The sequence below is a fragment of the Trichoderma gamsii genome, assembly GCF_001481775.2.
Source record: "Trichoderma gamsii strain T6085 chromosome Unknown Scaffold_15.2, whole genome shotgun sequence".
Taxonomy (NCBI): Eukaryota; Fungi; Ascomycota; class Sordariomycetes; order Hypocreales; family Hypocreaceae; genus Trichoderma; species Trichoderma gamsii.
This window is the reverse complement of record NW_020171352.1, coordinates 578,858-606,845: the sequence shown is the minus strand read 5'-3', so window position 1 is coordinate 606,845 and position 27,988 is coordinate 578,858. Positions and strand designations below refer to the sequence as shown.

Below are 27,988 nucleotides of genomic sequence, written 5' to 3'. Positions count from 1 at the left end.
AAAATTGGATGGGCAGCTAAGGACATATATAGGTGTATCTCGCACTGCAGTCTTATTGGTTCGACGCTGCACTTCTAATGTCACTCTATCTTTTATATCTAATGGGCGGCGGATTATGCATTTTTGAAGACGAGATTGACCAAACTATTGGGAGGACCAGAGTCGGCAGCAAAAATACAGATGCCTTGGTAGAAAGTCCCGACCGCGCTCATCACTACGAGGGTGCCAACGATGATCGCTGCCTCTTACAGGGGGTGATGTTTGATTTACAAACTCCAATGTCAGTTGAATATTTATTGTAAAGCTAAAAATCGAGTGAATATGTGTAAGTGTAGAGCGGGCATATTAAGTTTAGCAAATGTGGCTATTTTGCGGGAAATAAATTGCTAGGTGCATGCAAAGTGCTGCAGTTGTAGGCGGTAGACAGTCTCGCACGATTCAATGGCCAAAGATGCGTTTGTAACAAAATAACTTCCGTTAGATACCGCAGTCGAAAAGAACTCAATCAGCTGACAAAGTACTATAAATAGCAGCCTCTACAAATCAAGATATCTATTGGCAGCATCTTATAGAAAAGAGCAAATATGAATTCATTCCTTGCCACTCCATTGCCTAACCTGTAAAGAGGCTGTTACTCAATGTGGCTGTTTTCGGTTTGTGGCGTTTGCGCCACTTACGACCTGCTTAGCAACCTTGGCAGTTTAGCCTAGCTTCACAGTTGAGCCACAGTGAGGCTTGAAGAAGCTCGTCATACTCGTCATAGATGGAATATAGTAGCAAGCAGTTGGAACTCTGTAATTTGACTTCATGTGAAAGTCGTGATATCGGACGTTTCCAAGTAACTCATGTTGAAGATGTGTATTTACTCTGCTGCCAACGTAATTCACGTATGTGCAGCTCTCAGATTGATTACGTACCTAGGCTGCTTAGTGTAAGTTCCAGTGGAATCTTCTAGTGCCTGCCAGAAGAACCTCGCTGCCGCCACCAATAGCCTGGAACAGTGGCAGGCGCAGCTTGTTCAGCAGCATTATGAAGCAAACCGCACGCAACAGAAACGCATGGTAGATGCCAGTAGATTCGCGTGTTTCCTTAGAATATCGGTTTCGTCAGCTGCCTGCCTGATCCAGATAGTCAATTGAATGGATGCTATTCACTATAAAGTGCGCTATGAAGTCATGCAGAAGTGAATCTTGTTTTCCTCATCAGAACATCATTCAGATATTCAGCAAACACAAACACTCAAACAACTACCATACAAAGCAAAGCTTTTCCAACAAATCTCCACGCTATCTAGCAATCTATTTCATCAACTTGATTACATACTTCAAACTCAACACCAACCAATCACAAACACAATGGCCTTCTTCCCTCGCGCTTTCTGCCAGCCCTCTGAGGCCTCTCTCACTCCTCTCTTCCGCCTCCTCGATGACTTCGACAGCTACAACAAACAGACCGGCAGAAGCAGCAATGTGCGCCGAACTGCTCCCCAGTGGCAGCCCAAGTTTGACATCCGCGAGACCACACATGCCTACGAGCTCTATGGCGAACTCCCCGGCATAAGCAAGGAGAATGTCTACATCGAGTTCGCTGACCCTCAGACACTGGTTGTCCGCGGCAAGACTGAGCGATCATACGCTGCTGGCACATCGCCATCAGCCTCTGTTGTGAACACTCCATCCACTGAGACTGCTACTGAGAAGCAAGAACCTGTGCGCCGAAACTCCAACAGCTCTCACCAGGCTACCGTCGAGGATGAGGATGAGGCTAGCGAGCGCGAATCGGGCTTTGAAGTAGTCACCACTGAGGAGGAGAAGAAGGTTGAAGAGAAGAAGACGATTCCACAGAAGCCTGTCGACAAGGCCAGATACTGGCTCACTGAGCGCAGCATTGGAGAGTTTTCTCGCAGCTTCCACTTCCCTACTTTTGTCGATCACGAGGCTGTGAGTGCTGGATTCCAGGACGGCATTCTGAACATTAGTGTTCCCAAGGCGAAGAAGCTTGAGACTCGCCGCATCACTGTTTTCTAAACCCGCACTTTACAAACACGGAAAGACAATCATCATACTACGGCCTACCTCGGGATTAGCTGATAATGTCTGCCTTTCTGCGATTGCATTAGATGGAGTTGGAAGGGATAACTGGGATTAACGGATCGTTTTTCATTATCGTCTGGACTTTCTTTTGGCACTGGCTTGGCTTTTTGGTAGCATATTAGAGCAATACTTGCAAATGCAAATAATACAGTCTTTTTTTTTCATGAATACAAAACTCCATTTTCGCCGTATTACCAATGTGAAATGTGTAATTGATGCCTGTTCTATGGAGAACGACCCCAGCATCAATTAGAAATCAAGTAAAAAATTCACGTGATCTGGCGTCAAATTATCCCTTGCTAGCCTGACTCGACGCGTTGGATCGCGCCTTGTTCGTCAACATCCCAAGCTCGTATTGCCCCAATTCTGCCTAATTGTGGCCACTGAGTCGTTAAAATTCTTCGTACGGCGTGCATTTTCTTCGTTTCTTCTTTACATATACAAATTCGTCGTTTGCGGTGACCTAAAATGGCTGATGAATATGACGGGAGCCAGATGGGCGACGAGAGTGCCACTGGGCCTGGTGCGCCCACGCCACTTTCAGCTTTGGAGGTAAGCTGGCGATGCTCTTAATTGGACTTATCTTGGGGTTCTAGCTGATTATTTGATACTTAGGGAGTGGCTGGAATAACCAAGCGTGAAATCCAAAGCATTGTTGAGGGCGGATTCAACACAGTTGAGTCTGTGGCTTATACCCCGCGCAGGGTTCTTGAGCAGATTAAGGGCATCTCAGAGCAGAAGGCGACCAAGATTCTGGCCGAAGGTATGGAAAACTACCAGAATCTTTGAAGCTGAGACTCTAACTTTTTTTTCAAGCGTCAAAACTTGTACCTATGGGTTTCACAACGGCCACTGAAATGCACCAACGGCGCAGTGAGCTCATTTCTATCACGACTGGATCCAAGAACTTGGATACGCTTTTAGCCGGAGGCATTGAGACCGGGTCCGTCACTGAATTATTCGGAGAATTCAGAACAGGAAAGAGTCAAATCTGCCATACTCTAGCTGTGACGTGTCAGCTGCCTTTCGACATGGGTGGTGGTGAAGGCAAATGCCTGTACATTGATACTGAGGGCACTTTCCGACCCGTTCGATTATTGGCGGTTGCCAACCGATTTGGCCTCTCCGGAGAAGAAGTGTTGGACAATGTTGCATATGCGAGAGCATACAATTCAGATCACCAGCTTCAGCTTCTGAACCAGGCAGCGGCCATGATGTGCGAGACACGATTCTCCCTTCTCATTGTCGACAGCGCCACATCACTCTATCGTACAGACTTTACTGGCCGAGGCGAGCTCTCAAATCGCCAGACACATTTGGCCAAATTTATGAGAACGCTGCAACGGCTTGCGGACGAATTCGGCATTGCAGTAGTCATTACAAACCAGGTCGTCGCGCAAGTCGATGGTGGACCCAGCGCCATGTTCAACCCCGACCCGAAGAAGCCAATTGGCGGCAATATCATTGCCCATGCCAGTACGACGCGGATCAGCTTGAAGAAGGGTCGTGCTGAGACTCGAATTGCCAAGATCTACGACAGCCCTTGCTTGCCGGAGAGCGATACGCTGTTTGCCATTGCTGAGGATGGCATTACTGATCCTGCACCAAAGGACATGGATAAGGATAAGGATTAAGAGTTTATAAAAGAAAAAGAAAAAATCTTGCATGGAATGAGGTATGGAAATGATTGGGAGTCATATGGGGGGTTTTGATTTTCGGCGTTTTATGGAAGCTTTGTTTACCTCTTCGTGTCTGCTTTATGAAGAGGAGTGAATGGATGAATAGATGCATAAATCATGGGTGCACGGATATACATGATGGATTGAAGCATTACTACTTTAATCTAGTCTTAATAAATCTCGTTCAAAGTAATTGTCTACAATTTAGTATCAGATAAATACATGTTTGAATATGCAAACGATACTGTGGTTGAGTGAATTCATAGCAAGCAATTGCCCACCAAGCTCGTTTCCAAATCGGGCTAGCGCAGCGCGATGCTCAAGTCGAAACAGAAATTCTGCCCTGCAACGCGACCGACCTTGAGCATCGCTAAAACGACCGACTTTGCGCCAACTTCTTCGCCGCCACCGTTTCAATTCCCAAAGAGCAAGGCGTATGCGCTTCGGGGAGGCGCGATGGATTCGGGTGAGATTCAGTATCTCTTCAAAGAGACCCGCTTGAACCTCGAACCTCCCTCCCAATCGTCCTTTGTCACCATTCGAGTGCCGTCTGGGTCTGGCAGCCGAGGCCGCTCCAAGCCGGCCCACGATGTCGAGGACGAGACGACGTTCCGATTGAAGAACTTGGCGACTGCGGCTTCGATTTACCGACGGAAATGGCACGACTCGCCGCGGAGCTTCCTGTGGAGGGTGCTGGAGGACGGGACGCTGCTGAGCATTCGGGCGGTGGATGTTGGCAAGAAGGACAAGGCTGCGGATGCGTCTCTGATTATCAACTTTCATTTCACCGTGCCTATCCAGCAGGGATGCGTGGTGTTCTCAGATCCGGAAGAGCATGATGCATTGTGTGTGCATGTGTTGGACCAGTCGTGCTATCTCTACACGTTCACTCTCCGACCGGATCTATTCAAGAGGAAAGGTGCGGTGGATGCTGGGCTGCCCGAGATTTGCAAAGTGCAGGCTCCAGCGGGTCTAAGCTTCAAATATCCTCACCGAATGGTGGCTATATCGGCGAATACCCTTATTGTTACGGTCAATGATGGTGGCATGATACGCTTCGACAAGCAAAAGGGAGATGACGGTAAGTTAGAGCGTCTGGAAGGAAAGACTAATGCTCTTTTCTCAACTCTTGCCTCTTTCATATATCTAACTCATCTTATCTAGCATCTACTGCGTTATGGAAAGAAACCTTTTTCAATGTTCAAGGATGGACACAGAGTCTACGAGGTCTCCTTCCATTCCAGGGCAAGAACCTCATCAAATACGGAAACGCCAACATGGAGTACAGCGCCGCAACATCCATTGAGATTTCTGATTTCGGACTCGAAAAGTGTCTATTTGCAGTTACCGTCTGCCTTGACCACCGAATCCGTATCTGGAATGCGAATGACGGGCAAATCCTGCAGTCACTGGACATGTTGAATGTTGAGAGGTCGCCGCAGGAGATGGGCAAGTGGTCGATTGATCCAGCCCAGTCAAATCTGGCCCGGATCGTTGGCCGAACCCAAGGACAGAGAATCTGTGCAACTTACTCGCCAATTGGCCCTGGAGAATTCAAGTTTTGGAAGATTGTTGCCAAAGGTAGCCACAATGTTGTAATCGAGGATCTGTTTCCAAAATGCACCTTAATCCCCGCCACTCCATCTTCTTCGGACATTTGGACACTGGCAGACTTCGTGCTGGGATCAACAGAGGAAGGACAGATTAACCTGTGGAGTCTATGGAAGAACAACATGACATACCGAGTACAGCGTCTGGAGCTTGACCGCAAAAATATGGCTCAATCATGGGAGGATGGCTGGGACGGCGTGTTTTCCGAACCACGAAGCCTTGCAGTACAGACGTCCGGTCCTTGCGATCCTTCTGATGTGACGGAGAAGTGGCTACAGATGATTTTGCAGCCCGGGAAATTTACCAAGACGACATTGGAAGCGGCGCTTACTATCTATGAGCGCGGACTTGGATCTTCAAAGGATAATAACAAGGGGCGCGGATTAGCCGAGTCTATCTGCTCAGTCCTTGGCTCCACTGCTTCTTTGGATCGAGGATCGTCAGGAGAAATGGATTATGAGCAGTTCAGAGCATCAAGCGAGACACAATGGAGAAGATTCTACCGATTGTTGAACGAGCTTGACAAGCAGCGAGGGGAGGCCATTGGCATCACCCTTGATGCTGATGCTGATATGGTATGGGTTGTCTGTTCAGATCTTGTCTCTGTTGTTCGAGAATGCAGTCATTTGGAACGGCTCTACCATAACCTGGCTGCACCAGATCAGGGGTCTTCGCGGCAGGCAGATTTAATCGGCGCCGGACTGACACTAGTAGAAGGTTTCCCGGACAACTTGATACAGCTTTGCAATGCTACATTGAGGCCCGAGTTGTTTGGAGAATCATCCAAGACGGACCTTGAGCGAATACAGTACTTCTCAGACAAGGCTGGGTTCTGGCGAGGAATCACAGACGACGACGCCCAGCAAGTTGTGGACACACTAGACACCAACTTCTCAGTTGTGACAAATGAGCTCTACCGAAAGGTGCTGGGTCTCATGGTTACGCCGCTGGACGACAAAGTTCGAAGCCCTAGCCACCCACTGACAGAGTTCGGTAGAAAACTCGTCATGACAGCGGCGCAAGAGCACATGGCTTTGCAGTGGAAGATTTGCTTCAGTCAGCTCATCCTTCTCGTCCATATGGAGTTTGAATTTGACAACGAAGAGGATGCTCTACACAACAGAATAGATGTTGGTACCGTCTTCCGGCAACTCATCGCGACGTTGAAGAGACTGGAGCTTCTAAAGTGGCTGTCAACAACCGAACTGGCAATCCCACTACCAGAACACAGCCTGTCCCCTGTATCAAAAAGGGGAGACGATGTTCAGATTGTGACTGCTTTGGAAGCCAATGTTGGCCATCTGCTGGGCTTTTCGGGGCTTACGGAAGAGCCCCTTGCTGTTAGCATCACTGACCTTGTTACCAACCTTTGCTCTCCCAATGGGGACATTGAGGTATCACCGTCACTTATCCAGTGCTCCCTTATCAAGCGTGACCGAGCAGATCTGGCACTCGAGCTTGAGCCATTCTGTGACCAGAATCCCTTTTCGATATATATTCATGGTAGAGTCTTCTTGGCGCTCAAAGATTTCGAATCTGCTTCTCTGAATTTCCGAAAGGCGGCTATTGGAATGGGTAAGATTTATGAATAGCTTTTTCGACATGATGGACATGTGCTAACCCCAGTTGCAGGCAGCGACTCAGTCGAGCTTGAACGTCATAGCAGCGGCCTCCTTGATGATACGGAATGGAATCTGTTAAACAGCGGATTGGCTCAGTACTATTCGCACATTGTAGCTTTGTTTGAGAAACAAAAAGCCTACTCATATGTGGTTGAATTTGCTCGGTTATCAATTCAGTTCACCGGCAGCACGGCAGAGAATGCCAATATCAAAACAGATATGCTGAGCCGTCTTTTCAACGCCGCCCTAGCCACATCTCAGTTTGAGCTCGCTCACACCACATTGCTGTCGATGAAGGACCAGGCTTTGAGACAGTACAACTTGCGAAAGCTCGTGGATAAGATGTGCGAGACGTACCATAACTCTGAGCTAGTGACCTTGACCTTCCCCGGAATGCAGCAAGAGGTCGACGATATTCTGTCGCTAAGATGCAAGTCTATCATGGACGTGATGCATGCGTTCCCTTACCACCAGGTTCTTTACTCCTGGAGAATCAAGCACAACAATTTCCGGGGCGCCGCATCCGTCATTCTCGACAAGATTCAGAAGCTGAGGCTGGCTGGAGAAGGAGACCAGATTTCGGGCGAAGACGTGCTTGATACACCAGTCACAAAGCAGTACCTGCTGCTCATCAACGCGCTCAGCTGCGTGGATGCCAAGCAGGCGTGGATTTTCGACGAGGGCATTCCTACGGGAGATAAGGATGCGCCTGCGAAGCGTAAAGTCGTTTCGTTGGCCGACATTAGGAAGCAGTACCAGGATGAATTGGACCGGATTGCGGCGATTCAGAATAATCAGTTTGGATTTGAGGCAGGCGATGTAATGGATATTGCATGAGGCGACAGATAGCACTCTTTGTTTTAGATGAAGGAAAGAAAGCACAGAGAGGCTGTGGTGAGACAGGGGAGAAATGGATGAATGATTTCAGACGAAAACAAACCAGAAAAAAAAAATCTTTTTGTATGTAGATTTTAATGCATGTATCATCCCTAGGACTTGAAAGGAAAGGGATGAAATGGGTTTAGATACCTTTTGGGGAAAATAAGCACGGAATAACTTTTGGTTTTCTTTTCTAGCATTGAAACTTGAGTCAATCTTATGTACTTTGCCCTTTTCTCTCTCTTTGCATCTTTGGTGTTTCGATTCTTCTTTTGATCGTTGTTATATACATGTACATATATATATCATCTACGAACAGCACACTTCCGTGAAACAATAACATTACTACTATCTTCCCGTAACGCCGCTAGTTTTAAAAACCTTCCCCTATGCTAGAAAATGACACAAGACAAAAAAGAGGAATAATAGAATTGAAGCATGTGCTGCCGCTGCGTTGTGGAAAGGCTCAAAGAGGGAAGAAGAGAGGCTCGTATAGATCTGCTTTTAGGAGAGTATAAAGCAATGAGCACTTTGGATTTCTTGAATTTTCATCTTCATGCCTGAACCGCAGCAGGGGCAATTTTGTTTTCAGGGGGAGGGGGTAGGCTTTGGAGGGCTGCGCCTGGGACGGCGGGGGCGTCGGGGGCTTGACGGTAGAGGATAATTTCTGACTGCTTGAAATACCGCCGGGCGTCTAATGTAGGGGAGAAGTATAGTTAGCATAGGATTCATTGCTGAGGTAGTTGAAAACTTGCCTTCGTCAATAAGAACAAGACTAAGATAGTATCGTGTGGAAAACTTCTTGTTCACGTCGCGAAAGGTCGGTGTCAGGTCAAAGCCGCCAAGGAACAGTCTAATGGGAATCGTTTCTCCTCTTGAGGGAGAGCCATCCATAATCTCAAAGCGCACCAAGGTCTCGCTCTCATTGTACTGGTTCGGAGCCGCACCGGTTGTTTCTCTCCTGATGATGGATAGTTCCATGTGCTTAATCTTGAGCCGGACCAGCAAAAAGTAGATGCGGCCTACGATGACGTCCTTGAGGTGGTACTTGCTCTTGCTGTACTCAAACTCAATGTGCAGGCAGTCCTCGATACCAACGTCCATCTTGATGCTGCTGTTCATCTCCGGGGGGATGCGGTAGCTGTAGACCCAAATGTCCTTTTCGCGGATCACGTCGGCCATGCGCCGCGAGACGGTGACGCGGACAAAGTAGCGCAGCTTGACGTTGATGCCGTTGTACGACTCGTACTGCTTCTCGACGTTTTTGAAATTGAAGTCGAACGTCTGCGGGTGCTGCAGCTCCCCCGGCGCGGCGAGCTCCTGATTCAGCGAGAGGAACTCGTAGTGGTTGCCGCGGTCAAAGAACATTTCTACCAGCCCGTCAGTAACCTTGTGTTGGCGCTGCTGCAGGCCGAGGCGGATGGAGGGCAGGGTCCATTGCGGGGTCAGGAGGCCGAGGGCGCCCGAGACAAGGGAGGAGGAGGATGATGAAGAGGAGTAGTAGTAGTAGGGAGAAGAAGAAGATGATGATGTGGATGGGCGGCGGCGGCGGCGGAAGATGCTGCTCTGCTGCTGGTCATAGTGGTCTAGCTGCGTACCTATCGTGCCGATGAACTGGACCTTGATGCCCGTGTGCTCGAGGCGTTTGCCGTCCTTGGGCCGCACGGTGACGGCGCCCTTGACCGACTCGCCGTCCATGTACAAGGGCGCCTTTTCACGGCGGTTCTTGTCGAGCTTGACGTCGACCATGGTGCGGTCGTCGGGCTCGTCGAGGACGATGTCGATGTCGACGGGGGTTGAGAAGAAGTACGACATGGTGAAGAGGGAGGAGATGCAGCCGCTATTCCTCTATGTGTTGTGTGTGTCTCGATTCGAGAGGTTCGTCGGTATATTACGAGATTCTTTCCTCTCTGATTTACTTCTGCTTCTTCGTCTTCGTCGTAAGTCTTCGACTTCTGTCTCTCGCACCCTATCCTTGTTGTTGTCGATATGCCGTATATGTCTCGCAGTTCGGATCCGGGTTCGGTGGAGGGCGGGAACAAAGTCGCAAGTCAAAGGCCAAGCGCCTAGTTTCGGCTCTGGATACGCAATTGGACTCGAGAACAGACAAAGTCGCAAAAGAACAGAATGCGCCGCTGCGGCAGAGGTTGTCGCGTTGAGGTTACGAGGCGGCGCTGACGTACGTTTATGGCTAGTGGGGGACGATGCTGGCTGGACTTTCGCAGAAGGACAGAGCTTTGGTGGAGAAATCGTGTAGGCGGGGAGGTACAGAGTACGGCGGTGGTCATAGCGTGGTGGCGAAGGCCGGCGGGTAGCCTGTACTACCAGTAGAGCACGAGAGTGAGGCTTGATCAGACGTGAAGACGTGAATCAGGCATATGCGAGAGTGAAGCACTTTCCAATATTGAAATGAATTCTTTTTCATCTTCAATCTCAAAATATGTTGCTTTCATTTCTGAGTTTGCATGATTACATTGGACCGGGAAGAAGACTGTTTATTAGATTTGCTGCCTCATTTATGCCGTCCATCACGAAGTACATCCACTGAATGTCGTATTATTGGCTGTGGCTTAGACCCGTCACATCGCCAGCTGGACCTTTGATAAGTCAGCAAATTGCATGAATTTCAACATCACGTGCCGTGTCACGCCTCGTCGTTTCTCTCGCCAGACCCCACTATGGTACCCACTCCGGCTCAAGCTCGGCTGCACAAGAACTTTGCACTCACGTGGAGCGAGCCCTAGAACTTTTCCTGCCCACACGATTTCGACAAACAATTCGTGACCGCGGACGGACGACTCCAGATACCCTCAACGCCCCGACAATCCCCAAGTCACCGCAGCCATGAGGTACATTCACTCCCAGGAGATTCTGGAAATTCCAGAGGGCGGTAAGTTTTTCTTTTTTTCCGACTTCATTTGAATTGCAGATCCGATCGATTACGCCGGAGGAATTGTGTCTTTGCTGGGCTGGGAAAAAGAAGGAGGTGGGATATCTTCACGATCTCTTGGAGATGTGCATACGGCAATGGGGAATCAACCGGCCACGACGGGAAAGGAAGGGAAACTCGGATGAATCGATCGGAAATGCTGCACTTGGATTTCAAGGATCATGAAGCTGACATGGAATTTTTTCCTGCGAATAGTCAAGGTCAGCATCAAGACCCGTATCGTCACTGTCGAGGGTCCCCGAGGTACGAAACACCACCATCCGCCAATCGCTCTTCAAGACGAACTCTTGAACGGCCGATTCGACGACAAATCCATCAGGAAAGCTAGTATCTAACACTGGAGGCTTATAGGCAAGCTCACCAAGAACCTCGGTCACTTGGCTGTCAACTTCGGTCACCCCAAGAAGAACACCATCTCCATCGAGATCCACCACGGCAACCGTAAAAATGTTGCCACCCTCCGCACCGTCCGCTCCATCATCGAGAACCTGATCACCGGTGTCACCAAGGGCTTCAAGTACAAGATGCGATACGTCTATGCCCATTTCCCCATCAACGTCAACCTGGACAAGAACAAGGAGTCTGGTCTGTTCGAGGTCGAGATCCGAAACTTCATTGGCGAGAAGATTGTCCGACGAGTTACCATGCACGAGGGTGTCGATGTCGAGGTCTCCAAGGCCCAGAAGGATGAGCTCATCCTGACCGGCAACTCACTCGAGAACGTCTCCCAGAGCGCCGCAGATATCCAGCAGATCTGCCGGGTGCGCAACAAGGATATCAGAAAGGTACGGAATTCTGCTCACCACGATTTTGGTGCACTCGACAAGGAGAAGCTGTTATGGTTGAATGGGAAATCTTTTCAATCCTTCAGTCATCCGCAATACTGCACTCTCATATCGATTCACAATTTTGGATCAACAATGCTAACTTTTACTCAATCTAGTTCTTGGACGGTCTGTACGTCTCCGAGAAGGGCAACGTCGTGGAGGAGAACTAAGTGTACCAAACAAGGATCTTTGTTTCTTTTGCGTTTCTGGGACTCCGGAGTGGCGAAGGTTCATCATTGCATGTCACGTAGCAACGGGGCTACTTTTTCTTTAAAACAAAAAAATTAAAAGTAAAGTGAAAGCGATGTGACCACTTCTTTTCTGTTCAATCTCTTCACACTAGTGTTCTGCCGTAACATGCATAATGCGCCCTATTGCCGCGCTTATGGACTGGGAATGAGAAGTTGTCGTGGCTGGAGCAGAGGGATACAGTCGTTGAGAAAAGTGAATTTAGCAGATGAACCATGGCACTGATGTTTCACATCGATGAAACTTCCAGTTAGCCCTAATGATAGAAATGAAGTCGCATATTTATGCAACTCGCTTGAGAGGAGTCACAGTAAATTCTGCATCTCATTTAGACAAGGGCCACGATCAAACTCTGTTTAGCTGAATTTTTCATATCATTTCATCTTGTTGCATTTCATCTTGTTTCAATTCTCTTTATTTGGATTTTCATCTTGGCTATTTCATACATTATCATTACACGCACATCAAAATGGAGCACACAGCAAGTTTTAGTGTCAGAGTCATCTTATATTCATTTCGTCTTGGTCTTTCATAGTATGTACTTTTCATGCTTCATCATCGTAGTAGCAGTAGTAGCAGTAGTAGCAGTAGTACCAGTAGTAGCAGTCATGACCACCCTTTGCACCCGATTTTTTTTTTTCTTGTCTCCTCATCTCTCTCATGCCCCTCGTGTCAAAGCATACTTATGTTCCACGTTAAAAAAAAAAAAAAAAAAGCAAAACTCATAAATTAGCGAAGAAAAATCGACAAATATATATGAGCAAACGGATGTTCATAACATGTCGCCTTCCTGCGCCGCAAACGCCATATATATGACCATTAAAAGACAAGGAAAAGAGGGAAGAATAAATTAGGGGATGGCATATAGAAGAGCAAGGCCTGATCCCAAACGTTATAGTCGTTTGCCTGATTAATATGTTCACATCGAACAAGCGACAAGATTAATACAAACAGGCGTCGCAAGGCTCATGTACAGGACGTCGCAGCCAGAAGAGCAGCAAGACTATGGCCGCTTGGCGTATCGTTGTGACTGTGATCGTCCGCCCCGACTGGATCTGCTGCGGCGGCTGCGCGATCTTTGCTGACCGGTGCTAGAGCTAGCAGCTGAATTAAAATGAAAATTAGCAAAAATGTTTCATATTCAAAAGAGACAAAAATAAAAAAAGTAAACGTACTGTTGCTCTGAGTATAGTCGGAATAGCTGTAGTAAGAATTGCTGTACCGCGAGGGCGACTTGCGAGAGTTTGGCCGCTTATCCTTCTTGAGGTTAAGCAGCGTAAAGAGAGTCGCAGCCACGGCTCCAATTCCAAGCCACTTCCAGCAACCTCCGCTGCTGCTCTTTCGCTTCTCACGACGATCCGTGACGACGGTAGAGGTGGCCGGACGGCTGCTGCCGCCAAACCAGCCGCCGTGGCGATCGCGGCGAGAGTAGGCCGAGGCCGAGGCTGCGCGGCTGCCGCCCTTGGAGTAGCGCTCCTCGATGACTTCCTCCTCGCGGACGCTGCTGTCGTTGGAGCGTCGCTTGCCGAAAATGGCAGCCCAGAGACCCCGCGCGATGCAGCAGAAGCAGAGAAGCAGCAGCAGGGCCACGCCGACCAGAGTTCCAATCACAATACCGGCAATGGCACCGGGGCTAAGACCGTTGCCGTTGGTCGTCTTGCTGCCGGCGCCAATGGCCTCTCCATCGCCGGTGGCAGTTGCAGAGGCGCCCGTGTTGGTGCCCGTCTGAACACTAGTAATGGTCGTGGTTCCGGTGACTCGATACGGAGCAGAGTACTGCGTCGTGGTGTGGCCGTCGGTGACGATCACCACGGGCGTGGGCTCGGCGTAGCCAGGCTTGGCCGAGCACTGGCCCTGGAAGGCGCACGTCTGCCACCCAGCGCAGCAAATGGCCCCGCAGGCCGCCTGTTGAGAGTCCTGCGGCACGCAATTGACGCCGGCGGTGGGCGTGGGCACGGGCGCCCAGTGGGTGAAGTAGGTGGTGGTGAAGGTCCTCGTCTCGGTCCAGGTGCTCGTGTATGCGCCGTAGCCGCCCAAGCACGTGGCGACGTTTCCGCTCAGCGTGGTGCACAGCTCGGTGCTGTCGCAGCAGTACTGGCTGTCGGAGCCGCAGGGCGTGCCGTCGCAGCCATCGCGCTGGAAGAGAAAGGCGTAGCCCAGGTCGCTCTGGTCGTCTCTGGGGAATGGGCCGGCAGACACGAGGGCCGCCGTGGCCAGCAGCGCAATGAGGGAGCGCATGGTGAGGCGCGGAGTCGCTCCCCAGAAGCTGGTTGGAGCTGGAGAAGAAGCGATTCTAGTGTCTCGGGGCAGGAGAAGAGAAGCAGCTGGAATGTGATAAAAGTCGGGACACTCAAAAAGCAATGAGTGAGATCGGCCCAATGAGTTTGCCCTTGTAGTAGCGGTGTTGAGTTCGCTGAGATAGAGGCCTGGATTGATCTGCGCAGCGATGAAGAAGACAGGAAAAAAAAAGCGCCGTTACACTGAGAATGGCGTCTTTTTTTCTATCGACCTTGCATAAGATCAAAGTCAAAAAAGGGAGACCCGAGAGAAGGAAGAATGGGAGCTGCAGCTGGCGGTCTCGGCGCTGCACGATGACTTTTATCAGCTGTAAAAGTTGTCAATCCCCAACCTCCCACTTACACCCACACACACCAAAGCAGCAAAATCCCAGCCCCTCTATTTTGACCGACTCGACAAAGGCCCTCGACTTGGGCCATATCATGGATCCGTCATGCAGAACGGATGAGGTACTTGTTGCACATACCCACCACACCTCCTGTTAGCTATCATCTCTAGCTGCTGTTATCAGCTAGGAACACACGAGCTTTGGCTGCGTTTACGAGCTACGGGCATGTCACACTTGCACACACATTTCTGCTTCTGACAGGCACCGTTTGGACGGGCCGCAAGCCGCGGTGAAGCAGAAGCAAAGGGCGGGCAACTTGACTATTACGTGCTAGCAGTGTTATCTTGAGGTGGGAGGGTACCTGACACGAGAAAGGTACAGGCAAAATGCGTGCTGTGTTGGAGAGCGGGAGCGAGGCTAATGCGCTCTACTGGGTACTAAGTTGGTGGCATTTGTGTGCGGGAGCAAGACAAGTTCCACCCCCAAAAGAAAGAACAAAGGAAAGAAGATTTTTGAGCCCCTGACTAGAACTGGGAAGAGATGCAAGATGCAGCAAGGGCCGCTCGGACCGAAATCTGACTTTTGAGTCTCTGCTGCTGCTAGTGTTGGGTGTCTGAGTGTGCGTTGCCTCAAGAGCTGATAAGGCGGTCACTAAGGAAAATGAAAGAAAAGCCAAGACAAAATCTTAACAACGTGCCGGGAGTAGCCAAGCCAGACACTCAATTGGCCAAGTAAATACGAGCAAGTCAACATCTCTATACCTAGACAAGGCAATACGCCAATACGCTTGGCACACAGACAAGTTACACGGGGTGGCAGATGCCCGCCCCGAGGCGATGGATGAGCTGGCAGTCTGTCGGTTTCCATCAAACTGCCTCATTGGGCCGCCGCACGATTTGGCAGCCTCTGATGGGCTGGAACAGGCGAAGCGAGGGATCTGGGACCAGGGCTGGGCTGACCTTGTTCCGCCTGAGCCGTTGCTGAGACTGAGATGATGGATCGATCACCGTTGGTTTCCCACAATTTGTTTCCATCTTTAATCCATGGCAGCTGCTGCATGTCGACCGCCTCGTCCGTCGATGCGGTTCTACAATAGACTGCATAACTACATGATGCATGCGTGTATGAGTGTGCGTAATGCAGCTCGAAGTTCTAGTATGCAGATATTTAGTGCTACAAGAAGGGAGGAGAGCGAATCTTTACTATAAAGAGTTACATGTGAGTTGATTGGCAAAGCTTCTTTCTTGCGCTTTCAGTTGAGTGTAGGGTGGCCGTTTCCAAGAGCATCTCGGAGCCTACAAAGTGCTCCGGAGAAGCATATAGGCAAGTCGGCATTTTTGTCGGCTTCAGCTTGCCGCAAGTGAGCTTTCCTAGTACTCTTTATTCATAAATATCTCTTCATCAATTTTGAATGTATAATGCCAATTGGTGAGCAAGCAGCGAATGCCAAACTTCAAATAATCATGGATGCAATCAAGCAAAGCAATCATCATCAACGCTCTAACATGTGCCCCTCAGCTTGGAAAAGTGGCTGGTGGGGTGGCTTGTCTAGCTGAGAAGCTGCGGCTTGGAGCTCTGCGGTCCCTGATCTATGGCCGAACGCCGGATAAACTATGCCCAATAAAGGTGGGGTGCAAACATCATGGGAGCTTCCGCTGCAGAGCAGAGCTGCGCCATACAGTGACACTCTCCATCTCCAGCTTCACCTAATTCTGCATCTTCAGCCTCGCTCAGCCTGCTGGATGCTGGTGGGCTGCTATCGCCTCTTCAATTGATTCCGCCTCTCTCTCTTCTCCCCTCTCAGTTTCTTTTTACTGGTCCATTATTTGATATCTCCCTCGTCGCCCGTCCGTAATCCGCGCGTTGCAGCTTTGCTCCATCGTCATCTCGCATCCATCCATTTTATCCCCGAGCATATATCGCCGCCATGTCTCTCGATCCGCCAACCTACCTGGCATCGCTGCAGAGCAACATTCGCCAGCGCCCGATTCCCTGGGACGGCGCCGTTCGAGCGGGCAGCCTCACGGAAGACCAATATGCCAAGATCCGCGCCGTCGACAAGGCGAAGAAGCCCGAGCAGAGGAAGGAGATTGTCACGGCAGACCTCGACGGATATCGACTGCTGTTTGTTGGCGGCAATGGCAGCCCCAGCGTGTTGGAGAAGGCAGGAAAGAATGCCAACCTTGTCCAGTATATCTTGGTACTGCTAGCGGACCTGCTCGATGGTAAGTTCAACTCTCGACTCCACGCGGCTTCAAGTAGTGTTCTATGGTCATAAGTAGCATCAACACAGCCGCATACACTGTTATTCCACTCATAGAGAAGTTTCTTACTTTTTGATGCACTTCTTATCATTCATCATTCATTTTCTTTCCATCTTTAGAGCTACCGCTGACGGATTCCGTGGTCGCAATTAGCCGTACCTTCGCTCGCCAAGGCACTCTTAAAATCTCCTGAGCCGTACCAGCATTTCTTACCACTGTTCCGCGCCCACTCCAACGAGGACCCAATCCCGCTGCTTACCGCACACGCCTTGTCGAATCTCATGGCTCTGGCGCAGGATGATTCTAGAGCCACCGTCCTCTCGCTTCCTCTGATCTTTACCTACCTGTCCGGCCTGGCACAGAGCTCCGATGCAGGCTTGCAGGATTTTGCCGTGCAAGAGTACTCGTCCTTGCTGTTCGGACACGTTCCCCGGGTACATTTTTGGAAGCAGCACACCGAGACCGTCGCGCCACTCGTTAGCATCCTCCGAGCTGCTGCCGGTGTTGGCAATGGAGGCGACTCATCAGCTAGTCTCTGGAGTGGCACTACCAGCACGCGCGGCTTTGAGGGCTCGTTGAGCGGAGGCGTTGGTCTGCAGCTTTTATACCATGTTCTCATGGTCCTATGGCAGCTAAGCTTTGAATCAGAGGATATTGGAGATGAGCTGAACGAGTATGTATCTCGCATTTGTATAATCTGGATCAAGTTGTCCATATTTTGGCACTTTTCACTGACCATGATAGCGAATACGATATTATCCTTTTGTACACTCACCTTCTTCGACTATCGCCCAAGGAAAAGACAACTCGGTTGATCCTGTCTACTCTATACAATCTGCTCGAGAAGAATCAGAAGACGCTTCTCCCTACTGCCGTTCTCGCCCGCCTGCCTGCACTGCTAGAGAATCTAAGTGGCCGTCATCTCACGGACCCTGACTTGCTTGAGGATCTTCAGAGCTTGAAAGAATTGCTCGAAGAATACACCAAGACGAAGACGACGTTTGACGAATACGTGGCTGAAGTCCAGTCTGGCCACCTCCGCTGGTCACCGCCTCACCGCAGCACCGTCTTCTGGGCAGAAAATGCAAGAAAAATTCTCGAGTATCAGAATGGCGAGATCCCTCGCAAGCTGGCCGAAATCATGCAAAAGCCCTGGGATAATGATAAGCAAGTTCTGGCTATTGCATGCAACGATATCGGCTGCCTTGTGAAGGAGGTCCCCGAGAAACGATCACAACTGGAAAAGGTCGGCTTGAAGAGACGGATCATGGAGCTCATGGCATCAGACGACGAGAACGTTCGATGGGAAAGTCTGCGCGCGTTGGGAGGCTGGCTAAAGTACACCTTTGAAACGAAGTAATGAATGGGCGATCGTTATCGACTGGACCCTGCTAATTTTTATTGAGTCCGTCTTGGCGGCCGAAGCGACTGTATTCACCTAGAACTGGGGAGGAGCTCGACTTGTTCTTTATTCTTGTTATTTGTTATTTTATTTGGATGCCTCTGTAGATGTAGTATCACTTGGGGCATCGCTTGTGTTTGGCATAACTATGAGCCGAGTTGGGAATTAGTTAGACCCTGGCTCTGACTGTGTATGATGACAATCAAGACGCAGAACTTTTGACAACAGCATGTTCCTGGCTACTTTTGGTGAGAAGGAATATTGTCACAATGCGTTGGTAGTTTGCAGTCGGTTAAACATTATAGCGACTATAGAACCCCGGATGGAAGGTTTTTGCTTCGATATCGGAGAGCGGATCTGCATTGGCGCTGCAATCCGCCACTACCCGAATCAGCCCCACCATCACAATCAAAGTTATTACCCAATTGATCAACACTTATCGACGCTCAACGCTCCGACGAATTTAGCATTTGGTCTCTTTTCTCTTCTCCCGTCCCCAGTCTTCATTCCCTTTCACTATTTTTTCTCAATCTCCACTCTTGCTTTTCTATCTTTCTTCTCTGATTCTATTTATATGCATGTTTCAGCGCCCAATTGAGTCATCATGAAGAGCTTCACCAGACTTGCCCGGGCCACGCCCCGCGTCAAGACCTCACTTTCTGCCGGCCGGCTAACCGCTGCTGGCAGCATCCGATGCGCCTCCAATGCTTCCAGCGGCGAGGAGCTCAAAAGGACGCCTCTGTACGACTTCCATGTTGCCAATGGCGCCAAGATGGTGCCTTTTGCGGGATACTCCATGCCCGTCCAGTACTCGTCCATGTCTCTGGCGGACTCTCACCACTTTACACGGAACCATGCTTCAATCTTTGACGTCAGCCACATGGTTCAGCACATCTTCAAGGGTCCTGACGCAGTGGCCTTTTTGGAGAAGGTGACACCCTCGGCATGGGGAAATGTTGCCCCCATGAGCGGCAAGCTGACTACTTTCCTGTGGCCTGGTACGGGAGGCATTGTGGATGACACGATTGTGACCAGAATCGGCGAGGATGAGTTTTATGTGGTGACTAATGGAGCGTGTCTTGAGAAAGACACCAAGTACATTGATGAGCAGCTGGGCAAGTTTGGCGGCAACGTTCAGTGGACGAGACTGGATGGCTCTGGACTGATTGCCCTGCAGGGCCCTCAGGCGGCTGAGATTCTGAGCGAGGTTCTCGCTACTGATATCAACCTGAAGGAGTTTTACTTTGGAAACACTGTCAAGGCGGAGCTCAAGCTTGCAGATGGTAGCAAGACTCACCCTGTACTGATTAGCCGCGGTGGCTATACCGGAGAGGACGGCTTCGAAATCTCTTTCAACGGCAAGCTGTACCCTGCTTGGGAGAGCACTGTCAAGGCTGTTGAGTCTCTCATCAAGACTGGTGGCCCCGAACGTCTGCAAATGGCTGGACTGGGATCCCGTGACTCCCTCCGTCTCGAGGCGGGCATGTGCCTTTACGGCCACGATCTGGATGATACTACCACTCCCGTCGAAGCCGGTCTTAGCTGGATCATCTCTCCGGAGCGCCGCAAGGCAGGCGGATTCCACGGCGCTGAAGTTATTCTCCCTCAGCTCACACCCAAGTCCAAGGGTGGTTCTGGTGTTAACAGACGACGAGTCGGCTTTGTCGTTCAGGGCGCGCCTGCTCGAGAGGGCGCGGAGATTCAGAAGGATGGAGAGACTATTGGTACGATCACTAGTGGTGTGCCTTCCCCAACGCTCGGAAAGAACATTGCCATGGGCTACATCAAGGATGGCCAGCACAAGTCTGGTACGGAGGTTGACATTGTTGTGCGAGGACGCAAGAGGGCTGGTGTTGTGACCAAGATGCCGTTTACTCCTGCCAAGTACTGGAAGGCTCCTGCTTAAGCTATTGGCTTTCTCTTGTTGTGTGTGGTTTTCATCTTGGTTTATGGGTATGGTATATTTTCGAAGCGGTTTATTTCGGGCTGGGTACTTAACGTTTGTGTGCATTGGGAGGAGGGATATGGAAACTTCAACGTGTTTCATGGTCGGATTGACTGTAAAAAAGCAAAGATATTATTATGGTTGAATAAATACTAGACGCTGAACTTTTGTACTTGATAGTGGCATTTGCTGAGTCCGGCGAGCACTCATGTAGGACTGTGAAACACAAGGGGAAATGAAGATAATTCAGCACTCCAGCCATAGCGTGGACTACTGCTGCTGCTGCTGCTGCTACTGCTGCTACTGCTCCTACTGCTACTACTGCTACTACTGCTACTACTACTACTACTACTACTACTACCACTACTATTCTTACCTGTATATAATGATTAAATATAGGAGAATTTATTATATATATATACCTATAGATTAACTGCTTTGTTAAGCTATAGCTGGATCGCTGTCATGCACCTGCGATGCTAGATAACAGAACTGGGATGCTGCATTATATCTTCCGAACAGAATGTTTATATAAAATTGATTAGGACAGAAGTGCCAATTCTCCAGGAAGAAAAAAAAAAATTGCTATAGATGCCAGTTCTATCTAGTGTATCTTGTTTCCAATTATCCAACGCCTCGCTACCCTTTTATGCAAACTTCCTAGTATGTTGCTGAATGCAGAGATCAAACGCTTTAAAAGCTCAGACAAATAGCCTTAGCGGCTGGCTAATCTCTCCAACTCGACAATCAGCGCAGTAATAGCTGCAAGATTCCTTTCACAGCGATCTCTTCTGTAAATAGCCCATTGCATTCTGCTGATTGCTCTCGCTTTTTGGGCCCTGCACTTATCGAGGAAGGCCAGGAGGCTGCCGCCAACACTGGCCCCCTCAGCGACATTGCCTCTAATCCTTGTAGCGTCCTGCTGGGCAATGGAGAGGATATGCTGGACTGCAGCGATGATTTCCGCTAATTGTCGTTGTTGTTCTTCGTATGCTTGCAAGTTGTTTTGCATGGCTTCCATATTGTTGATGGTGCTGAAAGCTTCGATTTGGCGGGAGAGGCGTACTTGGAGAATGTCGAGCTCCAGGCGATGTATTTCGACTTCGAACGCCCCGGTTCGTATAGTGCTGATTAGAGATCGGAATATGGCTATAGTAGCTGCATTAACTACAGGCTCCATTGTTCGATGCAATGGAAAAGGAATTGTAACGAAGTAGCTCAGCTTAAAAAAAATAAAGAAGATTTGAGAAGAAAGTGGAATAGGTGAGAATCTATATGTTGAGACGTTTTCTTTACTTCTATATAACAACCCATTGTATCATATGCACCTAGTTCGTTACTAAGGTAGCAACCTTAAGGTACGAATTGTGTGGCGGTAGTGTCAGGGGGTCGACTGAACGACGAATAGGCAGTAGGACCATCAATATTGCTGCAGGTCCTAGCCAGTTGTAGCTTAGCTTTTCATGGGAGCACGGCGATCATGAGAGAGAGAGCGAGCTAAGGACGCGCAGAGCAGAAGCGACTACGTAGTAGTACCACGCTGCTTTAGCCCGCTCCGGTAGCCAGCAGGCTGTAGGGACAGGCGGATGCGATTTGAGCATGAACATGAAGACTCCAGCCGACGTTCCCGGAACCCTGAACCCTGCGGCCTCCCCAAGGCTACAAGTACAATTCCAGCCGCATTTGGCCCAGTCACGCGAATCCTGCACGGCGGGGAGTTGGTCGTCAAGGCGGCTTAGCAAATGAACAAGTAAAATAGGCATAGAGGACTCCCTCTACCAGGCTTGTGTGGAAATCCAGATCGAGTGCCAAGACGCCTTTGATCCATGCCAATGCGCCCATCGCGCCCAGCGTCCATGACGCCTACTACCTAGTATACTAATGTTTACAAGTATCGGCTGGATACGACAGAATGCAATCTAAATCTTTAGTTATCTAAAATTTACGCAAGGCACTAAGGCATGAATATTCTCGCTGAGCTCCGGCCAAGGCAGAGAGCGACCGAATTATATCATAGCACAGCAGCTTCTTGTACCTGTCTATAGCAGCAACAGTGCCTGAAGTCATTTCCAAGTGCCAGGCTTTCATTTAGGATTTCGACTTCTGTCTATTATTGCCTAGTATATACATAGAATATCAGTAAAAAACAGAGGTTAGCGCAATGCCTTTATATTGCACGGGGGTAAGCAGAAAGCAGCTCTGTCCTCCCTATTTCCCCCCTAAGCGATAAGACAACAAATCTGCCATTGACGGGCTATCTGCTCTAGCGACAGTCGAGTGCGTGGAGAATTGTATATCGTCCCTATTCTATACACGATGGAGAGAGCGCAGGAACTGTCAGGTACAACGAGACAAAGGGCTTGCAGCGATGTATAGCAGGCGATGCAATGCGGATAGGTGCAGTTGTGAGGTTGGACATTCTAGCGCTAGATGCCCAAATTGTCGCCTATACAAGCCGCATGGATTCTTCAAGAATCCAGCACGGACAACATTGAACATAAAAGGATTGATATCATCGCTATAGATGCTCTAGATGCCGATCGTACCCAGTGTACCTTGGCTCTAAGCCTCCGAGTGTGAACGCCTCGCTATCCTCCCATGGCCAATCCCTTCTGATGTTCATGACCGAAGTAGACTAAAGTGCATTAAACACCAATAAATAACCCCTCTTAACGTCGACTGCCAACTAGTCTTTCCAGGCCAGCAACTACACGTCAATATCTGCAATGCTCCTGTCACAGCGATCTCTCTTGTAGACGACCCACTGCATTCTGCAGATTGGTCTGGCTGTATAGGCCCGTTTTCTTACAGCGTTCTGCTGGGCTTTGAGGAAGGTGTGCGCCTTTGCCAGCAGTCTATTTTGTTCTTCGGGTGTTTCTTCAATGATCGTTCTCACCACCTCGAGGCGCATTTTGAGAGTGTCGAGCTTCAATTCATGTCTCTCAAATTCATCTTCAAACTCTCCGGCCCTGGCCAGGATGTTGTATATAGCGTAAAATATGCTGGCAGCTGTATTACCTGCAATATCCATTATTGGAAGCAATATAGATATCAGTGCCTATAAATAAATTTCTCTATTACATGGTACAAGTATCAATCTGAACTTGGAAGAGCGCGTTCCATGCTGTAGTAGAACGCTTTTCCTTGTTTATCAATCGTTGGAGGAGATCTGGCGCTGGCCCAATCAGACTGCGCAATTCAACCGATAGCGCATGAGGAAAGAGCATTCTGACTATGGCAGAAACTTCGCCACCTGGGCTCGCCAGAGATATATTAAGATGCGCTTACTAGCCTGATTAAAGTACATATGTACTCTTGAGTACCTATGAGATCTAGTACTATATGCTAGCTGTAGCTTCTATTACTGGATGCGACTAAAAAAGAACGTGAAATTAAGCTCAGTTAGGGAAAACAAAATTCTGTTGCATGGTGTAAGTGTAAGTTTATCTTTCGGAGGAAAAGAGCGCTGGCCTTGCTTTAAAGAAGATGGCCGATGGCTGCTTCGTTGGCCAGCAACCGTGGTCGTTTTTTTTTTTTTTTTTTTTTTTTTTGTGAGTGTTTTGAATTCGAACATGGAGATTGCTTCGTCACGAGAAGCAGTGGATGCGAAAATATGTGGTACCAAATATGCTCAACAGCGCCTGTCGAGAGAGAACTATAAACCTCTTGGACAGGTTCAGATATCAGGCAAGCGGCCAGCAGACGGGATAGCGCGAGTCGAGTTCAAAATTGAAAGATGAAAAACTTGTTTGTCTGATTGGGATAGTAAAAGAAAAGGACCAGCATATGATGCCGTCAGTTACCATGTTATAATAACAAGCTGCAGCTGCCTTCAAGGCAGTCCTCGCTTGAATGGCATGGACCTTGGCAGACTGGTGGCATGAAAGATCCCGGGTCTGGACAGCTCCGTGTATCTGCACCTACTGACGAGCAGCGTTTCACATGTAAGTACATACATGTAAGTGAGTGTGTCTGCAGTGGAAGTGGCCCATCCATTTATGAGCGTGGATTTGTCTTCCTACAGCATACTGATTGCTGTGCTTTATAAGGCGGCGCCGCTAATACTCCCTCCAAGACTCCACATCGTTTTGCTTGGAGCCAAGTAAGTCAGGCTCTTGGTCGCAGCTGGGATGAAAGCAGCGCTTTTTGCTCTGGAATTCTCGCGAAAAAGCACCGCCCAGGCCCCCAACAAGGTGATATTGTCGATACTTGCTGCGCTAGCCAAAGCTAGAGCGTCACGCCAGTAGCCTCAAGTATACATGTAGTGGCGAGTGTAGCTGTGCCTGCTGTTGTCCTGGCGGCGCCTCCGTGCTCCTGCCGGGGTAGAGAGATACTGGAAAAACTGAATTGTTGCAGTAATGCTAATGAACGTTTGCTGTGGGCCTTATTATCATTATCATTGCTTTCGATTTATTTCTTTTCTAAGGCGGCTCTGGCCTTTGGCTTAGATCTGGGCCTATTTAGAGGCGTAGCGAATGTCTACAATTCCAGAAATGTGAATGGTCGGAAAGATATTGAAGTGCATCGACTATAGTGAAGAATGGAAAAGGACGTGATTTAAGAGCATAAAAAGATATATACCTAGGAAATCATTGCCTAAATGCTACTTTATTGCTCTTTCATTGTATTCAACGATCTGAATGGTGTTTGTTAATATACATAGACAGCTTCGCTCCTAGTAATGGCGAACTACAGTCGCATCCGCATCTGCCAAACGCCGTAGCTCAACTGTAGGTACGTAATGCAGCATCAAGTCTTTAGGCGTCAATTTTGACCTTGCAGGACCACACGCGCACTGCTTTTTAGAGAAATCCCTCTTCGCAGCATCTAAATCCACTCCAATATCTTAAGCATTCAGTATACCTTCACAATCTGGGAGAAAAAGCGTTTTGTTTCTCTTTAGAACAATCACGCTCGTTGATTACCCACTAATGCAATAGCTCTACTTGTTACAAATGAAAAACGCCATTGCTATGCGTGCATGCACATATCCCAATTCCAAATCCTGTCGCTAAATGCCCTCGTACCCCATTCGTTGTGATGCTGATGAGCGCTTCAACAAAATTCCGTAGCCATTCCTACGCTGGATTTTTGGCTAAGTTCTCGAGATCAGCAACTAGCGCAGCGATATCTGCTATGCTTCTGTCAAAACGGTCTCTCTTATAGATGGCCCATTGCACTCTGCCAATTGCTTTTGCCGTCTGGAGTCTGCGCTTATCAAGAAATGCTAGGCCTCGGAGCTGTCCCGGTTGTTCGTCTAGTAGTGGGGGGCCGCCGACGAGATTGGTCCTCATCTTGGTAGCGTCCCGCTGAGCTTTAGAGAGAGTACGCTGAACAGCGGCAAGAATTTCTGCCAACGATCCTTGTTCTTTTTCTGCAATCTCCAATGAGGTGGATGATTTTTCATTGACTTGTACGGTTAAACAGCTGCTTCCGCTTTGCACGTTGTCGATGTGTCGCAAAGCCTTAATCTGACGGGAGAGGCGCACTTGGAGAATGTTGAGTCTCAGCTGGTGTCTTTCGAATTCATCCTTAAATTCTCTGGCTTTTTGTGCATGAAGTAGGAATTGAAATATGGCGTGAGATATGTTCGCAGTATTACCTACCGCCTCCATAACTTGATGTGAACAATAAAGCTCTGAAAATACAAAGCTCAGCTAACAACAAATCACTCTACTATATTAATAAACATAAGTATTAATGTATAATCTTATAGGTGCTTTATGGTGCAGATAGAACGCTCTAATTCCTTTGGTCATCGACCATTAGAGGCTCTACCTACCCAATTGCCTTCTAGCAGTAAAGTAGATACCTAGGTACCTAGGCTGAATAGGATATATGTAAATACGTACCTTTGGAAACAGCATATTATGCTAGCCGTATCACCAACAGCCCCTATGACTGGATGCGAAGAACAATAATATATATTACGCAGGAATCGAACAATAAGACGTTGCTCTATTGGGAAATAAATATGAGTTCATCATTTAAGGAGGGTGCTTTAAAATGTGATAAAACATCATGTAACTTACTTCACACTCTTAAGGGTCGGTGGCGGGGCAGCTTTAGTATTCGCCCAGTAGGTAGGTATCCTGTATAGGAAGATAGAGTGAGGATCTAAATAAAATGAAGACGTAGAAAATCGCTCCGTGCTCTACAGCGGCATTTAAGGTAGGCAGCAGCTAGGTCGTGATTTAGACAAGGTTGATGAGCCACGGAAAGTAATCGCAGTACAACAGCAAGAGGCGTCAGCGAGGAGAGACTGAGGGACCCTTTTATAGGCTCAGGCTCAAGCTGAAGTACAAAGCCAGTATGCGAAAACCGAGATTTGAATCTGAACGGTAAAAGACGTAGAATTTACTTCCAAGCAGGACATGTATGATAACGTCTACACTTTGTGGTCTACCATGTGGCCAAACGCTTTGCTTTATATCACCCCCAACGCCCTTGAAGTGCGCGCATCTGCTTGGGAGACAGTTCGGAAAGTACCCACATGTGGCAGAGGAGGGGGTGAGAACTGGCGTTGGTGCCCTGCCGAGGTGGAGGAGGGGGGCAGCAGAAAGTGGCAATACACTAGAGGTAGCGCAGTGCAATAGCACGTTCCTCTGAACCCAGTCGAAGTAATTAGGCACCTCTATTTATTTCCGCATTAAAGCCTTAAAAATACAGTAAACCTTGGTTATAACGATGTATGTCAGCACGCCTTTCACTATCGTTATGTAGAGGTTATCGGTATGTCCAAAGGCCAAAATAGGAAACTAGACCCATGTAATTAAGGATAAGCGGGGTTTTACAGGGAATAAATCACATAATACAAACATATCTACTTTTAGCGCATATGTATCCACTATATAAGCATATAGACCTATACTTTAAGCACTTCTATTAGTATTATGTAACAATTGAAGAAATTTCTATCGCAGTAACCAAGATACGCTACTATTATAGCAAGGGTAAATAGTGGGTCGAAATGTACTAACTGAGCTGTTTATATGGTGTTCCTAAAATGCCCATTGTAACAGCCAATATCGCTATAAACTGGGTTCGTTATAACCAAGGTTTACTGTACTCATGTATATGCGGTGTGCGAAGTGCAAAAGCCCCCCCCTGCGAAGCAAAAGCCTCCCCCCTGCACAGGTCCAAGTCCAGGTGCGTACAGATAGTCCGCCCCTATTACACGATCGCATGGCACAAGCCCGCCGGCTGCCCCTGCCTTTGCTGCTAGAAGTAGATACTGGGACAGTTTCGATTTGAGCACCTACTTATATACTTGGCTATGCATAAATGGACGCTTTTCTATAATTAGACAAAACACCGTTGCTAACTACTAGTATGCGCGTATATATAAACTTTAATTCCAACTCGCGATGCTGATGAACGCTGAATCCCTGGTACAAAAGAAACATCAATGTCGACAACCCCCATCTCCCTAGAGTCGATTGCCCGCTGCTCTCTCCAAATCAGCCACAAGCGCATTAATCTCTGCGATGCTCCTGTAACAACGATCTCTCTTGTAGATGACCCACTGCATTCTGCCCGTTGTTCTCGCTGCCCTTATTTTTGAAGCGTCCTCCTGAACCTTGGAGAGGGTTCGTTGTACATCGGCGATAAGATGCGCCAACGATCTTCGCCGCCTTTCGGGTATTGTTTCGCCGCCTTGTATAGCTTCCGCAACCTCGGTTGGCCTTATAGCTTCGAGCCGTACTTGGAGAGTGTCGAGTCTCAGCTGGCATCTTTCGAAATCGTTTTCAAACTCTCTCGCATTTTCTGTTGCGCGGGCCAGAGCATGAATTATGGTGTAAGATGTGCTGGCAGTATTACTGACAGCCTCCATTACTCGA

The 27,988-nt window shown here is 48.7% G+C and overlaps 10 protein-coding genes across 10 annotated transcripts; 5 read left to right on the top strand and 5 right to left on the bottom strand.

Moving 5' to 3' along the window:
* Window positions 1-1,355: 1,355 nt before the first annotated feature.
* TGAM01_v205095 (hypothetical protein) lies at window positions 1,356-2,027 on the top strand (the record flags this gene model as incomplete). Its single annotated transcript, XM_018808750.1, has 1 exon — window positions 1,356-2,027. The coding sequence occupies one exon, from the start codon at window positions 1,356-1,358 to the stop codon at window positions 2,025-2,027; it is 672 nt and encodes a 223-aa protein (XP_018658065.1).
* A 534-nt stretch (window positions 2,028-2,561) lies between these two features.
* On the top strand, window positions 2,562-3,727 carry TGAM01_v205094 (DNA repair protein rhp51; the record flags this gene model as incomplete). The annotated part of the gene is made up of 3 exons (XM_018808751.1): window positions 2,562-2,645; window positions 2,709-2,856; window positions 2,910-3,727. The coding sequence occupies 3 exons, from the start codon at window positions 2,562-2,564 to the stop codon at window positions 3,725-3,727; spliced, it is 1,050 nt and encodes a 349-aa protein (XP_018658066.1).
* Window positions 3,728-4,087: 360 nt separating this feature from the next.
* On the top strand, window positions 4,088-7,842 carry TGAM01_v205093 (hypothetical protein; the record flags this gene model as incomplete). Its single annotated transcript, XM_018808752.1, has 3 exons — window positions 4,088-4,853; window positions 4,937-6,958; window positions 7,016-7,842. The coding sequence occupies 3 exons, from the start codon at window positions 4,088-4,090 to the stop codon at window positions 7,840-7,842; spliced, it is 3,615 nt and encodes a 1,204-aa protein (XP_018658067.1).
* A 596-nt stretch (window positions 7,843-8,438) lies between these two features.
* Window positions 8,439-9,699, bottom strand: TGAM01_v205092 (hypothetical protein; the record flags this gene model as incomplete). Its single annotated transcript, XM_018808753.2, has 2 exons — window positions 8,439-8,578; window positions 8,661-9,699. 2 exons carry the CDS (start codon window positions 9,697-9,699, stop codon window positions 8,439-8,441), a joined length of 1,179 nt encoding a protein of 392 aa, XP_018658068.2.
* Window positions 9,700-10,728: 1,029 nt separating this feature from the next.
* On the top strand, window positions 10,729-11,831 carry TGAM01_v205091 (60S ribosomal protein L9; the record flags this gene model as incomplete). The annotated part of the gene is made up of 4 exons (XM_018808754.2): window positions 10,729-10,774; window positions 11,030-11,077; window positions 11,186-11,619; window positions 11,778-11,831. 4 exons carry the CDS (start codon window positions 10,729-10,731, stop codon window positions 11,829-11,831), a joined length of 582 nt encoding a protein of 193 aa, XP_018658069.2.
* A 1,045-nt stretch (window positions 11,832-12,876) lies between these two features.
* On the bottom strand, window positions 12,877-14,148 carry TGAM01_v205090 (hypothetical protein; the record flags this gene model as incomplete). Its single annotated transcript, XM_018808755.1, has 2 exons — window positions 12,877-13,001; window positions 13,086-14,148. The coding sequence occupies 2 exons, from the start codon at window positions 14,146-14,148 to the stop codon at window positions 12,877-12,879; spliced, it is 1,188 nt and encodes a 395-aa protein (XP_018658070.1).
* A 2,315-nt stretch (window positions 14,149-16,463) lies between these two features.
* Window positions 16,464-18,160, top strand: TGAM01_v205089 (V-type H+-transporting ATPase 54 kDa subunit; the record flags this gene model as incomplete). The annotated part of the gene is made up of 3 exons (XM_018808756.1): window positions 16,464-16,761; window positions 16,954-17,473; window positions 17,545-18,160. The coding sequence occupies 3 exons, from the start codon at window positions 16,464-16,466 to the stop codon at window positions 18,158-18,160; spliced, it is 1,434 nt and encodes a 477-aa protein (XP_018658071.1).
* A 2,702-nt stretch (window positions 18,161-20,862) lies between these two features.
* On the bottom strand, window positions 20,863-21,327 carry TGAM01_v205088 (hypothetical protein; the record flags this gene model as incomplete). The annotated part of the gene is made up of 1 exon (XM_018808758.1): window positions 20,863-21,327. One exon carries the CDS (start codon window positions 21,325-21,327, stop codon window positions 20,863-20,865), a length of 465 nt encoding a protein of 154 aa, XP_018658073.1.
* A 3,898-nt stretch (window positions 21,328-25,225) lies between these two features.
* On the bottom strand, window positions 25,226-25,762 carry TGAM01_v205087 (hypothetical protein; the record flags this gene model as incomplete). The annotated part of the gene is made up of 1 exon (XM_024549574.1): window positions 25,226-25,762. The coding sequence occupies one exon, from the start codon at window positions 25,760-25,762 to the stop codon at window positions 25,226-25,228; it is 537 nt and encodes a 178-aa protein (XP_024405706.1).
* Window positions 25,763-27,576: 1,814 nt separating this feature from the next.
* TGAM01_v205086 (hypothetical protein) lies at window positions 27,577-27,981 on the bottom strand (the record flags this gene model as incomplete). Its single annotated transcript, XM_024549573.1, has 1 exon — window positions 27,577-27,981. One exon carries the CDS (start codon window positions 27,979-27,981, stop codon window positions 27,577-27,579), a length of 405 nt encoding a protein of 134 aa, XP_024405705.1.
* Between the last annotated feature and the right edge of the window lie 7 nt (window positions 27,982-27,988).